Below are 18,157 nucleotides of genomic sequence, written 5' to 3' on the forward strand. Positions count from 1 at the left end.
AGCTCTTAAACAATTGTTTTGCAGTATATTGCTTATAAATGCCAGCGAGCACTGGAAGGCATGGGTGAGCCCGCGACCCACGATATGGGTCACGGGGGCACCCGTGACAATTACTCAATATTCTGTTAAATTATTTTTTCTTCACTTTTATGCTTAGAGCTATAAAACTCTTCCCTGCTCTCTATGTCTCTGTTATAAAACTTTTTGTGTGCACAGTTCATGACAGATTCCTGTGAGAAGACTGACAGACACCTTTGAGGGGGAATAGACATTTATGGCAGCATAGACATACAGAAACTAAAAAGTGCTAATTAGCAGTTTTTAGTGCACTCTGCCGCTCTGAAGCCAAAGGCTCAACAAGCCTCATGGTAGGTGCAGCACTGTATGTACCCTGCAGATGCGTTAGAGTATAGGGCCAAAATAACTGAAATTATGCAGCTGATAAATCCAGATACCACCACAGTAGGAAAAGTAAAGTTTTAAACATTACTCTGTTATTGTACCTCCTGTGGCTAGATTGTTCCTTTTCATGTATGTATAATACACAAATAATTATAACGCATTTAATTAGTCAATCATATAAATTAATATGGAATTTGTTTTGTATGAATTTAAGTCTCTAAAGACCAGAAAATGATCTTGGTAGAAATAAAAGCACGGTGAAAGATATGAAAGAACAATAAATATTACCAAGCTGTTCCTATTTATGTTTCACTTCTTTTACTTTTGTATTGATTCACAAGATAAGCAGAAACATGACGCATATATATTATATTCACCATAAAAGGAATATGAAGAATAAAACACTGGTGTCCGAGTTTGCTCTCTCCGGTCTCTCCTCTAACCCAGACCTTCAGCTTCCTCTCTTCCTGCTCTTCTCCGTAGTCTACATGGTAACTCTGCTGGGTAATCTTATTATCATTGTATTGATTAGGATAACTCCAGGCTTACAAACACCAATGTACTTGTTCCTTATGAACTTATCTCTTGTAGATGTCCTTTACTCCTCAACTATCACACCCAACACCATGGCCAATATCTACTCTAAACATAAGACGATCTCCATCATTGGTTGTGCTATACAAATGTTTTTCTTCATTTTCCTGGCAAGCACAGAAGCCATGCTACTTGCAGTGATGGCCTATGACCGCTATGTTGCTATATGTAAACCACTATATTATACAGTCATTATGAATAAGGTGACATGCATTTGTTTTGTTTGCTCAGTTTTCACAGCAGGATTCCTTAATTCTTTAGTCCATACTAGTGCTGCATTTAGCCTCCCATTCTGCCGATCTAATTATGTTAACCATTTCTACTGCGATATTAACCCCATATTAAAACTGTCATGTAAAGATACATTTCTTAATCAGATTCTTGCATATACTGTTGCAGGTTCTATTGAAGTAGGTTCTTTATTATGTATATTAATATCATACACGTACATTATCCTTGCCCTGGTTAAGATAGGGTCATCAAAAAGTAGGATCAAGACTTTATCCACTTGTGGCTCTCACTTTACTTGTGTCGCCTTATTCTACTGCCCAGTTTTCTACATGTACTTGCGCCCAAACTCTGCATATGCCGTGGATCAGGACTGGGTGCTGTCAGTTTTCTATACAGTGATTATACCAATGTTAAATCCCATGATCTATAGCTTAAGAAATAAAGATGTTAAAACAGCACTGGTACAATTTTATGCTAACAGTATTCTCAAAGTATATATGTGACTTATTAGGGGAAGTGACATGTTGGGGGAAATTTATCAAGCTGTGAATTCCACCAGAATTCTGCAGGAAAAAAACTGTCTAAAATGTCTTGCTCTACATTTATTAAGGGTTTCACTAAATTTTAGGCCCTTTTTCAACCTGTACAAAAAGGACCTAACCTCGGGAAAAGGGAGCATGATGTTTTGTGAAAAAGTCGACGTACAACAAAATGTAGTTGCCGCGCCCAAAACAAATTATTGTGGTGCAGGCACCTAGACCAACTTATAGGAGGTGCAAATTACAACTTAACAGTCTTATAGTGCACCAGATGAATCATCCATCATCAGACACAGTGCTAGATCTGGCACAGCAGAAGACTGGTCTTGTCTTAGGCCCCTTCCACACTAGCGAGTGTGATGCGATGAACTCGCATCACACTCGCAACGCAAGCTGCCGGGAACGCACGGCCCGAACGCTGCACCGCGGGAGTGAACTCAGCATGTCAGTTCACTCCCGCGGTGCAGCGTTCGGGCCGTGCGTTCCCGGCAGCTTGCGTTGCGAGTGTGATGCGAGTTCATCGCATCACACTCGCTAGTGTGGAAGGGGCCTTACTCTGCACTGGTCTTAAAGGAAACCTACCACTGCTTGTATGATGAAATCATTCGAGCACACCACCATGTAGGCTATTTCATACTGATGCCGGCACATACTTTGGTTAGGGACATTCACCTGTAGTTCAGCTAAAAAATCGTTTTACCTACATATTCAAATGAACCTTCGGTGCTACCCCTACGTCACTTGCCGCCTTTCGTTCCCTTCCAATGGTTAATTAGGCACTCCTCTGTCTTCTTATACACCCTCCTCCTGGTGCTGAGAGCCGTGATGTCACATCGCTCTCTGCACTTATTGCCCATGCGCAAGAGACAAATATTGCGCAGCTGCAGTGAGAAGAGGCTTTCTCGGGTCATATAAACACCCACAATCAGTGCAACAGGTCTTTGCTGCATTATATGCACCTGCTGCCGCAACATGACTCTAGGGAACATCATGGTGCGGCAAGGGGTATGTAAGGTATTGTCCTCATTGGTAAAAGTGACCTCTAGCATATGTTTCTTAACACTGCCCACCAGCATCTAACATATACTGGAATATGTTTCTCCTTCCCGATATACACTTCTTTTGCATTTATTATTTTTGCTTTATGATTTTTTGTTAAAGGGATTATCAATATTTTTATAAATAACTTTACTAACCCCTTCACGACTGCTATACAGCTACCATATATACTCGAGTATAAGCCAAGTTTTTAGCACAATTTTTGTGCTAAAAATTCCACACTCGGCTTATACACGGGTATACAATAAAAATAAACTTACTACTCACCGCGACGGAGCTGCCGCGGACCTGCGGCATGAAGATGAAGAGGAGCTGTCCGGGCCGTCGGAATGGTGAGTAGTACGTTTTTTTTTTTACCGGCAACAGGGGGCTGGCAGCCTATATACTTAATGGGGCTGGAAGGCAATACATACTGAAAAGGGGCTGGCAGGCTATGTACTTAAGGGGGCTGGGAGCTATATACTGGGAGGCTGTGACCAATGCATTTCCCACCCTCGGCTTATACTCGAGTCAATAGGTTTTTCCAGTTTTTGGTGGTAAAACTGGGTACCTCGGCTTATAATCGGGTCGGCCTATACTCAAGTATATACGGTATATACATTTATTGGACATATCCCTTGCAGATATCACATGCTTAGACATCTTTTTTATTTTTCTCTAAAAGAATTGGACTTTCATTAAGACTTTGTGGACTGGCCTTGTTTTGTGAGTTGCTCCACAGGGGCGAATTGTGCACCACAAGAAACTGTTTTTAGATGCTTGCAAGAGATGCCTGGTCAGGGATTTCTTATGATCTGAGACGGGTATGTCAAACATGTACAGTAGTACTGCTTCCGGGGTGTTGGAGATTTTAAGGACTGTGGTCTCTTCAATCACTTGGAGTACACTACACCAGAATCTTTGTAGATGTGGACATTGCCACCAGATGTGAGACATTGTACCCCCCATAGACCCACAATGCCAGCATTTATCTGGGACTGATGGGAACCATTTGTGAAGGAGCGAGGGTACCCTGTACCACCTAGTTAGGATCTTGTAACTAGTCTCTTGGTGTTTGGGGCTATAACTGCTTTCTGAGCCAGAAAGAAATTTTTCCCCAGTTCTGTTTCCCATGCCTTGCAGAATGATGGTACAGTTATGCGATTGGGGGTGATTAACAGTTTGTATATCACTGAAAGAGCATGTTATCTGGTTCAGGGCTTTTTTTTGCAGGACATGCTGTAATTTACACAAGTATCATTCTGGAGTAGATATATTTTCATCACTTTTTAATTTTTGTGGCCAAGATACGTAAAAATCATAAATTTATTTGCTTTTTTTTTACTGTGTTCATTGTGTGGTTTAATAATGATACAGTTTTATTGTACAGACATAGCGATATCATATGTGTAGGGTTTGTGTGGACATTTTCACTTTTTTCACATTATATTTGAATTTATGACTGATTTATTACAGGGTTTCATCACTATTAGCCTATGCGGGTGCAAAGGCTGACACAGAGACTGTAAGATCCTGACTGTGTGACAGGATCTCACAGGCTCTTACTATAGACAACCCTGTGGTCCTGATAGGATCTCGGTGCTGCCATTGCAACAATTGTTGCCCCCAAAAGTGGCATGGGGAAGGGGAGCGATTGTGAGCAGAATCCTCCAGAGGAGCTCATTCCAACTACAGGTGTTAAACTGGGGGGTCAGCTATTAGTTACAGCTACACCACATGTTTCATGATAACAGCTCAGCTGTGCATTTTGGGACTCAATACCTAACTTTGTTGATTTACTTTGTTTATTCACATTTGCATTCTGGAGAAAAGGGGAGGGGTATTTTTTATTTTTAGTATATTCTTAAGGGCAAGTAAGCACTTAAACAATTGTTTTGTAGTATTGCTTATAAATCGTATAGTTGTGATTTCCGGGAGCCTCTTAGAGACTCTCAGCTTTCGGGCCAATAAATTGGTATCTTCAAACTATGCCATGATCCGTAGTAAGATGGAAGCACCCGTGTACAGTTCTACGGTTCACCTGCAAAAGCTTAGCCCTTGACGTGTGTTCTATACTTTTTCCCTATGTCATTTCTCATTATCACATTTAGCTTAATTTATGAACTCGTAAGGCTTTATGCCAGTATATATATAGTCAAATTTGGAAACTAATGAAATTAATGGTGGATATCATGTTTAAGTCCATGTTAATTTTTGCTACATCTGTATATTTATAAAACTGTGACTGGAATTAAAGAGTGGCAGACATTGTGTGGGAATTTGTTTTGTATGAATTTAAGTCTCTAAAGACCAGAAAATGATCTTGGTAGAAATAAAAGCACGGTGAAAGATATGAAAGATTAATAAATATTACCAAGCTGTTCCTATTTATGTTTCACTTCTTTTACTTTTATATTGATTCACAAGATAAGCAGAAACATGACGCATATATATTATATTCACCATAAAAGGAATATGAAGAATAAAACACTGGTGACCGAGTTTGTTCTCGCTGGTCTCTCCTCTAACCCAGACCTTCAGCTTCCTCTCTTCCTGCTCTTCTCCGTAGTCTACATGGTAACTCTGCTGGGTAATCTTATTATCATTGTATTGATTAGGACAACTCCAGCTTTACAGACACCAATGTACTTGTTCCTTATGAACTTATCTCTTGTAGATGTCCTTTACTCCTCAACTATCACACCCAACACCATGGCCAATATCTTCTCTGAACATAAGAGAATCTCCATCATTGGTTGTGCTATACAAATGTTTTTCTTCATTTTCATGGGAAGCACAGAAGGGATGCTACTTACAGTGATGGCCTATGAACGCTATGTTGCTATATGTAAACCACTATATTATACAGTCATTATGAATAAGGTGACATGCATTTGTCTTGTTTGCTCAGTATTCACAGCAGGATTCCTTAATGCTTTAGTCCATACTAGCGCTGCATTTAGCCTCCCATTCTGCCGATCTAATTATGTTAACCATTTCTACTGCGATATTAACCCAATATTAAAACTGTCATGTAAAGATACATTTCTTAATCAGATTCTTGCATATATTGTTGCAGGTCCTATTGAAGTAGGTTCTTTATTATGTATATTAATATCATACACGTACATTATCCTTGCCCTGGTCAAGATAGGGTCATCAAAAAGTAGGATCAAGACTTTATCCACTTGTGGCTCTCACTTTACTTGTGTCGCCTTATTCTACTGCCCAGTTTTCTTCATGTACTTACGCCCAAACTCTGCATATGCCGTGGATCAGGACTGGGTGCTGTCAGTTTTCTATACAGTGATTATACCAATGTTAAATCCCATGATCTAAAGCTTAAGAAATCAAGATGTTAAAACAGCACTGGTACAATTTTATGCTAACAGTATTCTCAAAGTATATATGTGACTTATTAGGGGAAGTGACATGTTGGGGGAAATTTATCAAGCTGTGAATTCCACCAGAATTCTGCAGGAAAAAAACTGTCTAAAATGTCTTGCTCTACATTTATTAAGGGGTTCACACCATTTTAGGCCCTTTTTTAACCTGTACAAAAAGGACCTAACCTCGGGAAAAGGGAGCATGATGTTGTGTGAAAAAGTTGACGTACAACAAAATGTAGTTGCCGTGCCCAAAACAAATTATTGTGGTGCAGGCACCTAGACCAACTTATAGGAGGTGCAAATTACAACTTAACAGTCTTATAGTGCACCAGATGAATCATCCATCATCAGACACAGTGCTAGATCTGGCACAGCAGAAGACTGGTCTTGTCTTACTCTGCACTGGTCTTAAAGGAAACCTATCACTGCTCGGATGATGAATCATGCAAGCACACCACCATGTAGGCTATTTAATACTGATGCCGGCACATACTTTGGTTAGGGACATCCACCTTTAGTTCAGCTAAAAAATCAATTTACCTACATATTTAAATAACCCTTCGGTGCTACCCCTACGTCACTGGCCGCCTTTCGTTCCCTTCCGAAGGTTAATTAAGCACGCCTCTGTCTTCTTATGTGCCCTCCTCCTGGTGCTGAGAGCCTTGATGTCACGTCACTCTCAGCACTTATTGCCCATGTGCAGAGACAAACTATTGCGCAGCTGCAGTGAGAAGTGGCAGGCTGCGCAATAGTTTGTCTCTGCGCATGGGCAATAAGTGCCGAGAGCGGTGTGACATCACGGTACCTGGGGGCGCATAAGAAGACAGAGGTGTGCTTAATTGACGTGGGGCAGAGCATCGAAGATTCATTTGAATATGTAGGTAAATCGATCTTTTAGCTAAACTAAAGGTGAATGTCCCTAACCAAAGTATGTGCCGGCATCAGTATTAAATAGCCTACAGGGTGGTGTGCATGATTTCATCATTCGAGAAGTGGTAGGTTTCCTTTGAGACCGACACATTAATACATCTCCCCCATTAAAGTTAACAATACATAGAAGAAGTTGTTTAGTCAACCTGTCTTACCTTTACCTTTCCCAAAAGCAGGCTTGGCTCACTGAGGAAAAATATGTATGCAGCGGCAAGATGTTTATAGGCTTCCACTCACTTTGTCTTGTTGGATATGGTTCTGTGTATATGTGGGAAGCTTTTGCATTGCTATGTGATGACATTGTTTATATAATGAGTTCATAAGTAACAATAGGTTTCTTAGCTTACTATATTGATAGTTGTCAACAGTTAAAGGGCACCTACCACCACGAATCTACCTATAAAGGTAGATCGGGTGGTAGGTGGATGTATGGGACGTGAGGATAGCTCTTTTTAGAGCTAATCCTCACGTCCCCGCTAGCATACCATAAACTTTATTGCCCTAATATGTTAATTTAATTAAGCGGCTACTGGGGCGTGGAGTAGCCGGACACGAGGCTACACGGCGCGGCTACTCCACGCCCCAGTAGCTGCTTTCCCCCGCCTACCCTGTGATCTTCGGTGCGCAGCTCCTGGCAGCTGCGCGCCCTCGTCCGAGAAGCCGGAGTTCTGCGCATGCGCAGTAACTCCGGCCTCGTTCCCGAGATCGCGCATCTTGGCCGGAGTTACTGCGCATGCGCAGAACTCCGGCTTCTCGGACGAGGGCGCGCAGCTGCCAGGAGCTGCGCGCCGAAGATCACAGGGTAGGCGGGGGAAAGCAGCTACTGGGGCGTGGAGTAGCCGCGCCGTGTAGCCTCGTGTCCGGCTACTCCACGCCCCGGTAGCCGCTTAATTAAATTAACATATTAGGGCAATAAAGTTTATGGTATGCTAGCGGGGACGTGAGGATTAGCTCTAAAAAGGGCTATCCTCACGTCCCATACATCCACCTACCACCCGATCTACCTTTATAGGTAGATTCGTGGTGGTAGGTTCCCTTTAATTGTTATATGGGAATATCCTTTAAGGATCAACTACAAATGATAAACATTTTCTTCCATATGTAACAGCCACCACATAAGAATTGTTTCTATTTTTTTTTTTACATATTTAGACAAGTCTCACATGTTCAACCCCATAAGGACAAAGCCCTTTTTGGTTTTTATGTTTTTGATTTGAATATGGTTATGTGCAGAAAAATTAGACAGATTTAAGATAGGAATTTTTGGGGAAAATGGGCGGGACACACTATTATAAAAATTCACTAAGGAGGTGGGGTGGATAGATATATGGCGGGATAGACACCCACAGGATAAAGTTTTTTCGTGCCACTCTAAATCACACAAAACATTTTCACGAATAGATTATGTTTTAGGTAATGATTAGAGATGAGCGAGCACTAAAATGCTCGGGTAATATATTTAGTCGATAACACAGCATGGTGGCGACATAGTGACCAAGTTCCATAACGTATCTGGTGAAACACCCGAAAAATGAGCCTGACACAGATCGTTTGATAAGGGGACGACATTTGGAGGCAGCCATGGAGAGGACTTCCATGATTAAGAGCGACAGTATGGGGCATCCATATTGCGCTTCTATGATTGCAACTGCAGGTCTCCAGCATGGCGGCGACAGACGCGCCGAGTTCCACTATGTATCTGGTGAAACACCTGAAAATTCTGCCTGACACAGCTCGTTTGATAAGGGGATGATGTGCTGCATATCTTCTCGTGCTCCAGCGTCTGGGGTATAGACAGTTGAAAGTTGCGCATGGAGACATTGGTGGACGCTGTGGAGGCGAAATGGACGGGAAACAGCAGGGGCAGCATGCATGGATGCCTCTGAGGCTGCCTAATCTTGGGATGGAGCTGGCGGTCCGCTGCCAGGCGAGCTTTTGCCTGTCCAAGCCCCTGTCTCTCGGCTCCTCCCCACCCAAAATGGGCCTGGGGGCCAGAAGCGTTTACTTTGAAAAAATGATAATTTTCAAAGCAGGCGGGGTCGTTTGAATATTTCACCTAGGAATAATGGAATAGCATAGTGGTTCTATTTTTAATTGTTTTTACGGAAATAGTTCCATGATTAAGAGCGACAGTATGGGGCATCCATATTGCGCTGCTATGATTGCAACTTCAGGTCTCCAGCATGGCGGCGACAGATGGGCCGCTTTCCACTATGTATCTGGTGAAACACCTGAAAATTCTGCCTGACACAGCTCGTTTGATAAGGGGACCATGTATGGAGGCAGTGAACTAGTAGTAGATTAAAGGTGCTGCAGTTGAAACTATGTTAGTTGGATCTTGGGATGGAGCTGGCGCTCCGCTGCCAGGCGAGCTTTCGCCAATCCAAGCCCCTGTCTCTAGGCTACTCCCCAAACAGCACTTCTAAGAACCTTTTGTATAAGATCAAGTGTAGTAGCGTTCTTATAAGTTTGGGATATGGCGGGTGAGGGGAATGTAAACAGATGCGCAAGAAGCGCTGAAATAATATCGGTAAATGGTAAAAGTTTGCCAGCATATTTTGTGGATTACACAGCAGGGTGGCGACAAAGTTAACAAGTTTGATGTGGAATGCCCTGTAATAGCTCTTGGGCGGTGTGCCTTTTATTGCCTAGGCTCAGCAGTTTGAGCACCACCTGCTGTCGCTTAGCGACGGCACTGCTGCTGTGCCTAGAGCTACCGACTGATGGCGCCATGCCCACGGATGGTAGTTCGGAGGAGGAGGAGGTGGAGGAGGGGTGGGAGGAGGAGGAGGTATAGTAGGCCTTTGAGACCTGGTCCGAGGTAGGCCCCGCAATCCTCGGCATCGGCAGTATATGACGAGCCCCCGGGTCAGACTCGGTCCCAGCCTCCACCAAGTTAACCCAATGTGCCGTCAGCGATATATAGTGGCCCTACCCGGCAGCACTCGTCCACGTGTCCGTGGTCAGGTGGACCTTGTCAGAAACGGCGTTGGTCAGGGCACGGATGATGTTGTCTGACACGTGCTGGTGCAGGGCTGGGACGGCACATCGGGAAAAGTAGTGGCGGCTGGGGACCGAATACCGAGGGGCGGCCGCCGCCATGAGGTTGCGAAAGGCCTCGGTCTCTACCAGCCTATAGGGCAGCATCTCCAGGCTAAGCAATCTGGAGATGTGGACATTGAGGGCTTGGGCGTGCGGATGGGTTGCACTATATTTCCTTTTCCGCTCCAGCGTTTGGGGTATGGAGAGCTGAACGCTGGTGGATGCTGTGGAGGATCGTGGAGGCGACGATGGGGTTTTTGGGGCAGGGTCCTGGGCAGGGGGCTGACTATCAGCTGACACAGGGGAAGGAGCAGTGGTGTGCACGGCCGGAGGTGAACGGGCTTGGTGCCACTGAGTGGGGTGTTTAGCATTCATATGCCTGCGCATACTGGTGGTAGTTAAGCTAGTAGTGGTGGAACCCCTGCTGATCCTGGTTTGGCAAAGGTTGCACACCACAGTCCGTCGGTCATCCGGTGTTTCCTTAAAGAACCTCCAGACTTCTGAAAATCTAGCCCTCGCCGCGGGAGCCCTCGCCACGGGAGCTTCACTACGTGACACATTTGGCGCTGATGCACCAGCTCTGGCCCTGCCTCTCCATCTGGCCCCACCACTGCCTCTTCCAACCTGTTCTGGTCGAGGACTCTCCTCCGTCTCAGAAGCACTGTGTTCACCCGGCCTCTCAACCCAGCTTGGGTCTGTCACCTCATCATCCTCCGATCCCTCAGTCTGCTCCCCCCTCGGACTTCCTGCCCTGACAACAACTTCACCACTGTCTGACAACCGTGTCTCCTCATCGTCGGACACCTCTTTACACACTTCTTCCACTACGTCAAGAAGGTCATCATCACCCACAGACTGCGACTGGTGGAAAACCTGGGCATCAGAAAATTGCTCAGCAGCAACCGGACAAGTGGTTTGTGACTGTGGGAAGGGTCCAGAAAACAGTTCCTCAGAGTATGCCGGTTCAAATGCCAAATTTTCCTGGGAGGGGGCAGACTGGGGGGGAGGAGGCTGAGGTGCAGGAGCTGGAGGAGTGGCGATTTCGGTGACATGGGTGGACTGCGTGGAAGACTGACTGGTGGACAAATTGCTCGAAGCATTGTCGGCAATCCACGACATCACCTGTTCGCACTGTTCTGGCCTCAACAGTGCTCTACCACGAGTCCCAGTAACTTCAGACATGATGAACCTAGGGAGTGTAGCTCTGCGGCGTTCCCCTGCTCCCTCATCAGCAGGTGGTGTCTCACCCCGCCCAGGACCACGGCCTCTGACCCCTGCAGTAGTTGGACGCCCACGTCCCCGCCCTCGTCCTCTACCCCTAGCCCTTGGGTTAAACATTTTGAAAATGAAAGTTATAACTTTAATTTTTTTTTTACTTTTTTTTGTGTTTTTTTGTGTTTTTTTTTGTGTTTTTTAGTTTTTAAAACCAAACGATGCTATCCTATTGCTATGGCTATTTTCTAGCCAACTATGAAAGCACACTGCTATGCCAGATGAGATGACGCTGAGTTATGAAAAAATAAACGTAAAATAAAAAGTAAATGGCAGACTGTGCCTAATTTCAATCAAACCCCTAATAAATTGTTCCACTTCGGTCTTTGCGATGGATATGTGCGTCACTAAGCGCTAAACACAACGGTCGCAAGTCTCACTGCAAATTCCTCACAATATGGTAGTAGATGCACTACAGCAAGGCCAGCCACCAGCAGATCAACCAGAAATAAAATATATAACGCTATTGTAGGCCTAAGTAAGCCGTTTGGATTCTCCTATGGCTATTTTCTAGCCAACTATGAAAGCACACTGCTATGCCAGATGAGATGACGCTGAGTTATGAAAAAATAAACGTAAAATAAAAAGTAAATGGCAGACTGTGCCTAATTTCAATCAAACCCCTAATAAATTGTCCCACTTCGGTCTTTGCGATGGATATGTGCGTCACTAAGCGCTAAACACAACGGTCGCAAGTCTCACTGCAAAATCCTCACAATATGGTAGTAGATGCACTACAGCAAGGCCAGCCACCAGCAGATCAACCAGAAATAAAATATATAACGCTATTGTAGGCCTAAGTAAGCCGTTTGGATTCTCCTATGGCTATTTTCTAGCCAACTATGAAAGCACACTGCTATGCCAGATGAGATGATGCTGAGTTATGAAAAAATAAACGTAAAATAAAAAGTAAATGGCAGACTGTGCCTAATTTCAATCAAACCCCTAATAAATTGTCCCACTTCGGTCTTTGCGATGGATATGTGCGTCACTAAGCGCTAAACACAACGGTCCCAAGTCTCACTGCAAATTCCTCACAATATGGTAGTAGATGCACTACAGCAAGGCCAGCCACCAGCAGATCAACCAGAAATAAAATATATAACGCTATTGTAGGCCTAAGTAAGCCGTTTGGATTCTCCTATGGCTATTTTCTAGCCAACTATGAAAGCACACTGCTATGCCAGATGAGATGACGCTGAGTTATGAAAAAATAAACGTAAAATAAAAAGTAAATGGCAGACTGCCTAATTTCAATCAAACCCCTAATAAATTGCCCCACTTCGGTCTTTGCGATGGATATGTGCGTCACTAAGCGCTAAACACAACGGTCGCAAGTCTCACTGCAAATTCCTCACAATATGGTAGTAGATGCACTACAGCAAGGCCAGCCACCAGCAGATCAACCAGAAATAAAATATATAACGCTATTGTAGGCCTAAGTAAGCCGTTTGGATTCTCCTATGGCTATTTTCTAGCCAACTATGAAAGCACACTGCTATGCCAGATGAGATGACGCTGAGTTATGAAAAAATAAACGTAAAATAAAAAGTAAATGGCAGACTGTGAATAATTTCAATCAAACCCCTAATAAATTGTCCCACTTCGGTCTTTGCGATGGATATGTGCGTCACTAAGCGCTAAACACCACGGTCGCAAGTCTCACTGCAAATTCCTCACAATATGGTAGTAGATGCACTACAGCAAGGCCAGCCACCAGCAGATCAACCAGAAATAAAATATATAACGCTATTGTAGGCCTAAGTAAGCCGTTTGGATTCTCCTATGGCTATTTTCTAGCCAACTATGAAAGCACACTGCTATGCCAGATGAGATGACGCTGAGTTATGAAGAAATAAACGTAAAATAAAAAGAAACTGGCAGGTTGTGCCTAATTGAAATCAAACCCCTAATAAATTGTCCCACTTTGGTGTTTGAGATGGATATGTGTGTCACTAAGAGCTAAATACAACGGTAGCAAGTCCCCCTGCAAATTCCTCACAATATGGTACTAGCTGCACTACTAGTGCCAGCAAGCCCAGCCACAAGCAAATAAAAAAAAAAATGTATAACGTTATTGTAGCCTTAAGAAGGGCTGTTGGGTTCTTGTAGAATCACTCCTGCCTAACACTATTCTAATAGAACAGCCTAACGCTTTCCCTGACCAGCAGCAGCTCTCTCCCTAGCGGCATCCAGACACAGAATGATCCGAGCAGCGCAGGCAGGGGCTAGTCTATTCCAGGGTCACCTGATCTGGCCAGCCAACCACTGCTATCGACGTGTAAGGGTACCACGTCATGCTGGGTGGAGTGCAGAGTCTCCTGGCTTGTGATTGGCTCTGTTTCTGGCCGCCAAAAAGCAAAACGGCGGGAGATGCCATTTTCTCGAGTGGGCGAAGTATTCGTCCGAGCAACGAGCAGTTTCGAGTACGCTAATGCTCGAACGAGCATCAAGCTCAGACGAGTATGTTCGCTCATCTCTAGTAATGATCTTACACTACCGTATGTGAATTTTTTTTTACACGGGGCAAGGGGGATGTCGGACCACCTACCAATATATGTACAGATGGAGGTGGATAGACCTAAGAAAATAAAGAATATTGTTTATCCAGATACCATAAATTCTATCACTGATCACAACGTTTTTCATAGTAAAATGAAAGGTTTTTTGAAACTAACAGCACAGGGCTAGTTGGGGGGTAATATGGGATACATTTAAGTGTTACCTTAGAGGGCTAATGACACAACAGGGGAAAATTGTGAGGGGGAGAAGATTTGCACATATAGAGGATAAAAGAAAGATGGTAATAGAGGAAGAACAAAAATATATCAATGACCCTAGTGATGACAACAGGATAAAATGGGAAGAAGCTATAGTTGCGTATGAGATAGAAACAGAACAGAGAGCAATAAAGATAAAAACCAAAATTAATGATAAGATCTTTAGGGAAGGAAGTAGATCAGGGAAAATCCTGGCCTCTTTGATTAGAAATCAAAATGAAATATCTTATATAGCAGCGATAAAAGGACAGAATAATAGGATTTCCTCGGATAATGGTCATATAAGTAAAATCTCTCTGGAATTTTATACAGAACTATATGACACAAAAATTACATACTCCTCTGAGGAACTAGGCAAATATCTTCAAGAAATTAAACTACCCCAACTTAAAATAGAAGAGAAACAGTTTATGGAACTACCAATAACAAAAGAAGAGATAAAATGGGCGATAGATAATATGAAAACCGGGAAAGCCCCGGGATTAGACAGCCTCCCAGTCGAAATATATATCACCTTCAGAGATTCAATTATTCCATATCTACATCAGGTAATACAGGACATCTATATAACGGGAGAGTTGCCACAATCTATGTCTGAGGCCTTGATAGTCCTGCAGTGAGAAGTGGCAGGCTGCGCAATAGTTTGTCTCTGCGCATGGGCAATATATGCCGAGAGCTATGTGACATCACGGTACCTGGGGGCGCATAAGAAGACAGAGGTGTGCTTAATTGACGTGGGGCAGAGCATCGAAGATTCATTTGAATATGTAGGTAAATCTATCTTTTAGCTAAACTAAAGGTGAATATCCCTAACCAAAGTATGTGCCGGCATCAGTATTAAATAGCCTACAGGGTGGTGTGCATGATTTCATCATTCGAGAAGTGGTAGGTTTCCTTTGAGACCGACACATTAATACATCTCCCCCATTAAAGTTAACAATACATAGAAGAAGTTGTTTAGTCAACCTGTCTTACCTTTACCTTTCCCAAAAGCAGGCTTGGCTCACTGAGGAAAAATATATATGCAGCGGCAAGATGTTTATAGGCTTCCACTCACTTTGTCTTGTTGGATATGGTTCTGTGTATATGTGGGAAGCTTTTGCATTGCTATGTGATGACATTGTTTATATAATGAGTTCATAAGTAACAATAGGTTTCTTAGCTCACTATATTGATAGTTGTCAACAGTTAATTGTTATATGGGAATATCCTTTAAGGATCAACTACAAATGATAAACATTTTCTTCCATATGTAACAGCCACCACATAAGAATTGTTTCTATTTTTTTTTTACATATTTAGACAAGTCTCACATGTTCAACCCCATAAGGACAAAGCCCTTTTTGGTTTTTATGTTTTCATTTTTCATTCCCCGCTTTTAAAAATCCATAACTTTTTTTCTGTGTGCACAGCCTTATGAAGGCTTGATTTCTGCTTAACAAATTGCACTTCCTAGTGGTGGTATTTAGTATTCCATGTACTGGGAAACGGCAAAAAGATCTGGTGAAACTGACGAAAAAAAACACATTTGCTTCATTTTCATTTTTCCTTGATTTTATGGCTTTCATTGTGTGCTCCAATGACACCTCCCCTTTATTCTTTGGGTCGGTAAGATTGCAGAGATACTTAATCTACAGTATATAGGTTTATCATGTTTTAGTAGAATAAAAAAATTTAAATCTTTTGTTGGAATTGTTTTTTTCATTTTATTCTATTCCAAGGTCACTAACTTTTTCATACTTCTGTGGGGAACAAAGTTGTGTAAGGCGTAATTTTTGTGGAACGAGATGATGTTTTCCTTGCTACCAATTTAGGGACTGAACAACCTTTTGATCACTTTTTATTAAAATAATTATGTGTTGGTCAGTTCTAAAGGAAGGTGGTGATTTGAACTTTAAGGCTTTTTATTTAAATAAAATATATTTTCTACTTTTTAAAAACATTTTTTTACTGTATGCTGTATACTACTATTACCAGGGGCGTAACTTGAGGGGGTGCAGAGGTCGCGGTCCCCCAAGGGGGGAACAGAGCTTATAATGATGTTGATATATGTTATATGAGTGAAAACATTATGTTATGATGAATTAAGGACTATGTTATGTATATGAATAATGGAAAATGGAAAAAAACTTTTTCTTTTTTTTGCTAATAAATATTTATGAAATTAAAAAAAAGATGAGAATCTCCCTCTTAATATCTCATCAAAAATGTATTTCTAAAAGTGCAGTAAACAAAAATTAGATTTTATTATACAGCTCTCCATTCCCAACTGTAACTTTAACTCTAAATATAGACAGTTCTGTGGCACCATGAAACACATTCCAATGCAATATTAAATGGGAAATGCTCAAAAAACAAGTAGAACAAGAGTCCGGCACCATCCGATCACTAAAGCACAGATCACCAGATCGTCCCGGCAGCGGTTCAGACAGGATGGTAATGCCTTCTTGCATCAAAATAATATCGTAGTGGTGCTCAGCAAGAGCGAAGACAATCCATGTAATGCAAACAAAGTATAGCGGCACTCACCGATATCGTGCGAAGAGTTCAATTTATTAGGGTGCATACAGAAAACAGAGCGGGGCCAGGCGACGGGCCGTTTCGCGCTAGTCCAGCGCTTTCTCAAGCCAAAACCTGGCTTGAGAAAGCGCTGGACTAGCGCGAAACGGCCCGTCGCCTGGCCCCGCTCTGTTTTCTGTATGCATCCTAATAAATTGGACTCTTCGCACGATATCGGTGAGTGCCGCTATACTTTGTTTGCATTAAATGGGAAATGCTCTTTAACATGACACAAGAACTGTGTTTCTAGGTTTGCAAAAGAACATGTACACTCTGCATCTGATGCTTTACTTGGTGAAGGGTGACACATTAAAGGGGAATTCTCATCTGGGCATTCATATTAAAATTGATTAATCTTCTATTTTTATATAAAAAAATTATTTCTCTTAAATGTAGCCATCGATATAGCTTTCCTTGGCATCGGTGGTCAGTTAAGTGCTTTTGAGTACTGCTTGACGTCCTTGATTCATTGTTCCTTACCAGTGGAAGTATTCAAATCGCCTAGTAGAATCATCGGACACCTAGGGAATTTCATACAAAAGTTATTTAACTTGATCAGTACTTCAAGTGTTCCTAATGTTTTTATGAACTATTATTGAGACACCTCTCTGAATATTTAAGAGGTGTCTCAATAATAGTTCATAAAAACATTAGGATAAAGATCCAGGAACAATGGATAGATGAATTTGGCAGATTTGTGTTTTTATACTGTACCCTATATGGAGCCAAAATAATAATTACAGGTGTATATATTCCTCCTCCAGCCACAATTGAAGTACTGATCAAGTTAAATAACTTTTGTATGAAATTCCCTAGGTGTCTGATGAATTATACTAGGCAATTTGAATATGGTTATGTGCAGAAAAATTAGACAGATTTAAGATAGGTATTTTTGGGGAAAAGGGGCGGGACACACTATTATATAAATTCACTAAGGAGGTGGGGTGGATAGATATATGGCGGGATAGACACCCACAGGATAAAGTTTTTTCGTGCCACTCTAAATCACACGAAACATTTTCACAAATAGATAATGTTTTAGGTAATGATTAGAGATGAGCGAACATACTCGTCCGAGCTTGATGCTCGATCGAGCATTAGCGTACTCGTAACTGCTCGTTGCTCGGACGAGTATTTCGCCCGCTCGAGAAAATGGCAGCTCCCGCCGTTTTGCTTTTTGGCGGCCAGAAACAGAGCCAATCACAAGCCAGGAGACTCTGCACTCCACCCAGCATGACGTGGTACCCTTACACGTCGATAGCAGTGGTTGGCTGGCCAGATCAGGTGACCCTGGGATAGACTAGCCACTGCCCGCGCTGCTCGGATCATTCTCTGTCTGGATGCCGCTAGGGAGAGAGCTGCTGCTGGTCAGGGAAAGCGT

At 42.7% G+C, this 18,157-nt stretch overlaps 2 protein-coding genes across 2 annotated transcripts; both read left to right on the forward strand.

Moving 5' to 3' along the window:
• Positions 1–791: 791 nt before the first annotated feature.
• LOC140128480 (olfactory receptor 5AR1-like) lies at positions 792–1,730 on the forward strand. Its single transcript, XM_072150182.1, has one exon. The coding sequence runs from the start codon at positions 792–794 to the stop codon at positions 1,728–1,730; it is 939 nt and encodes a 312-aa protein (XP_072006283.1).
• Positions 1,731–5,279: 3,549 nt separating this feature from the next.
• Positions 5,280–6,143, forward strand: LOC140125668 (olfactory receptor 5AR1-like). Its single transcript, XM_072144537.1, has one exon. The coding sequence runs from the start codon at positions 5,280–5,282 to the stop codon at positions 6,141–6,143; it is 864 nt and encodes a 287-aa protein (XP_072000638.1).
• Positions 6,144–18,157: the final 12,014 nt, after the last annotated feature.

This window comes from Engystomops pustulosus, chromosome 4 (genome assembly GCF_040894005.1).
Source record: "Engystomops pustulosus chromosome 4, aEngPut4.maternal, whole genome shotgun sequence".
In the NCBI taxonomy this organism is placed as follows: domain Eukaryota; kingdom Metazoa; phylum Chordata; class Amphibia; order Anura; family Leptodactylidae; genus Engystomops; species Engystomops pustulosus.

Excerpts from the sequence above, each read along its gene's own strand:
- LOC140125668 (XM_072144537.1), top strand. The coding sequence starts at position 5,280 with ATGAAGAATAAAACACTGGTGACCGAGTTTGTTCTCGCTGGTCTCTCC.
- LOC140128480 (XM_072150182.1), top strand. The coding sequence starts at position 792 with ATGAAGAATAAAACACTGGTGTCCGAGTTTGCTCTCTCCGGTCTCTCC.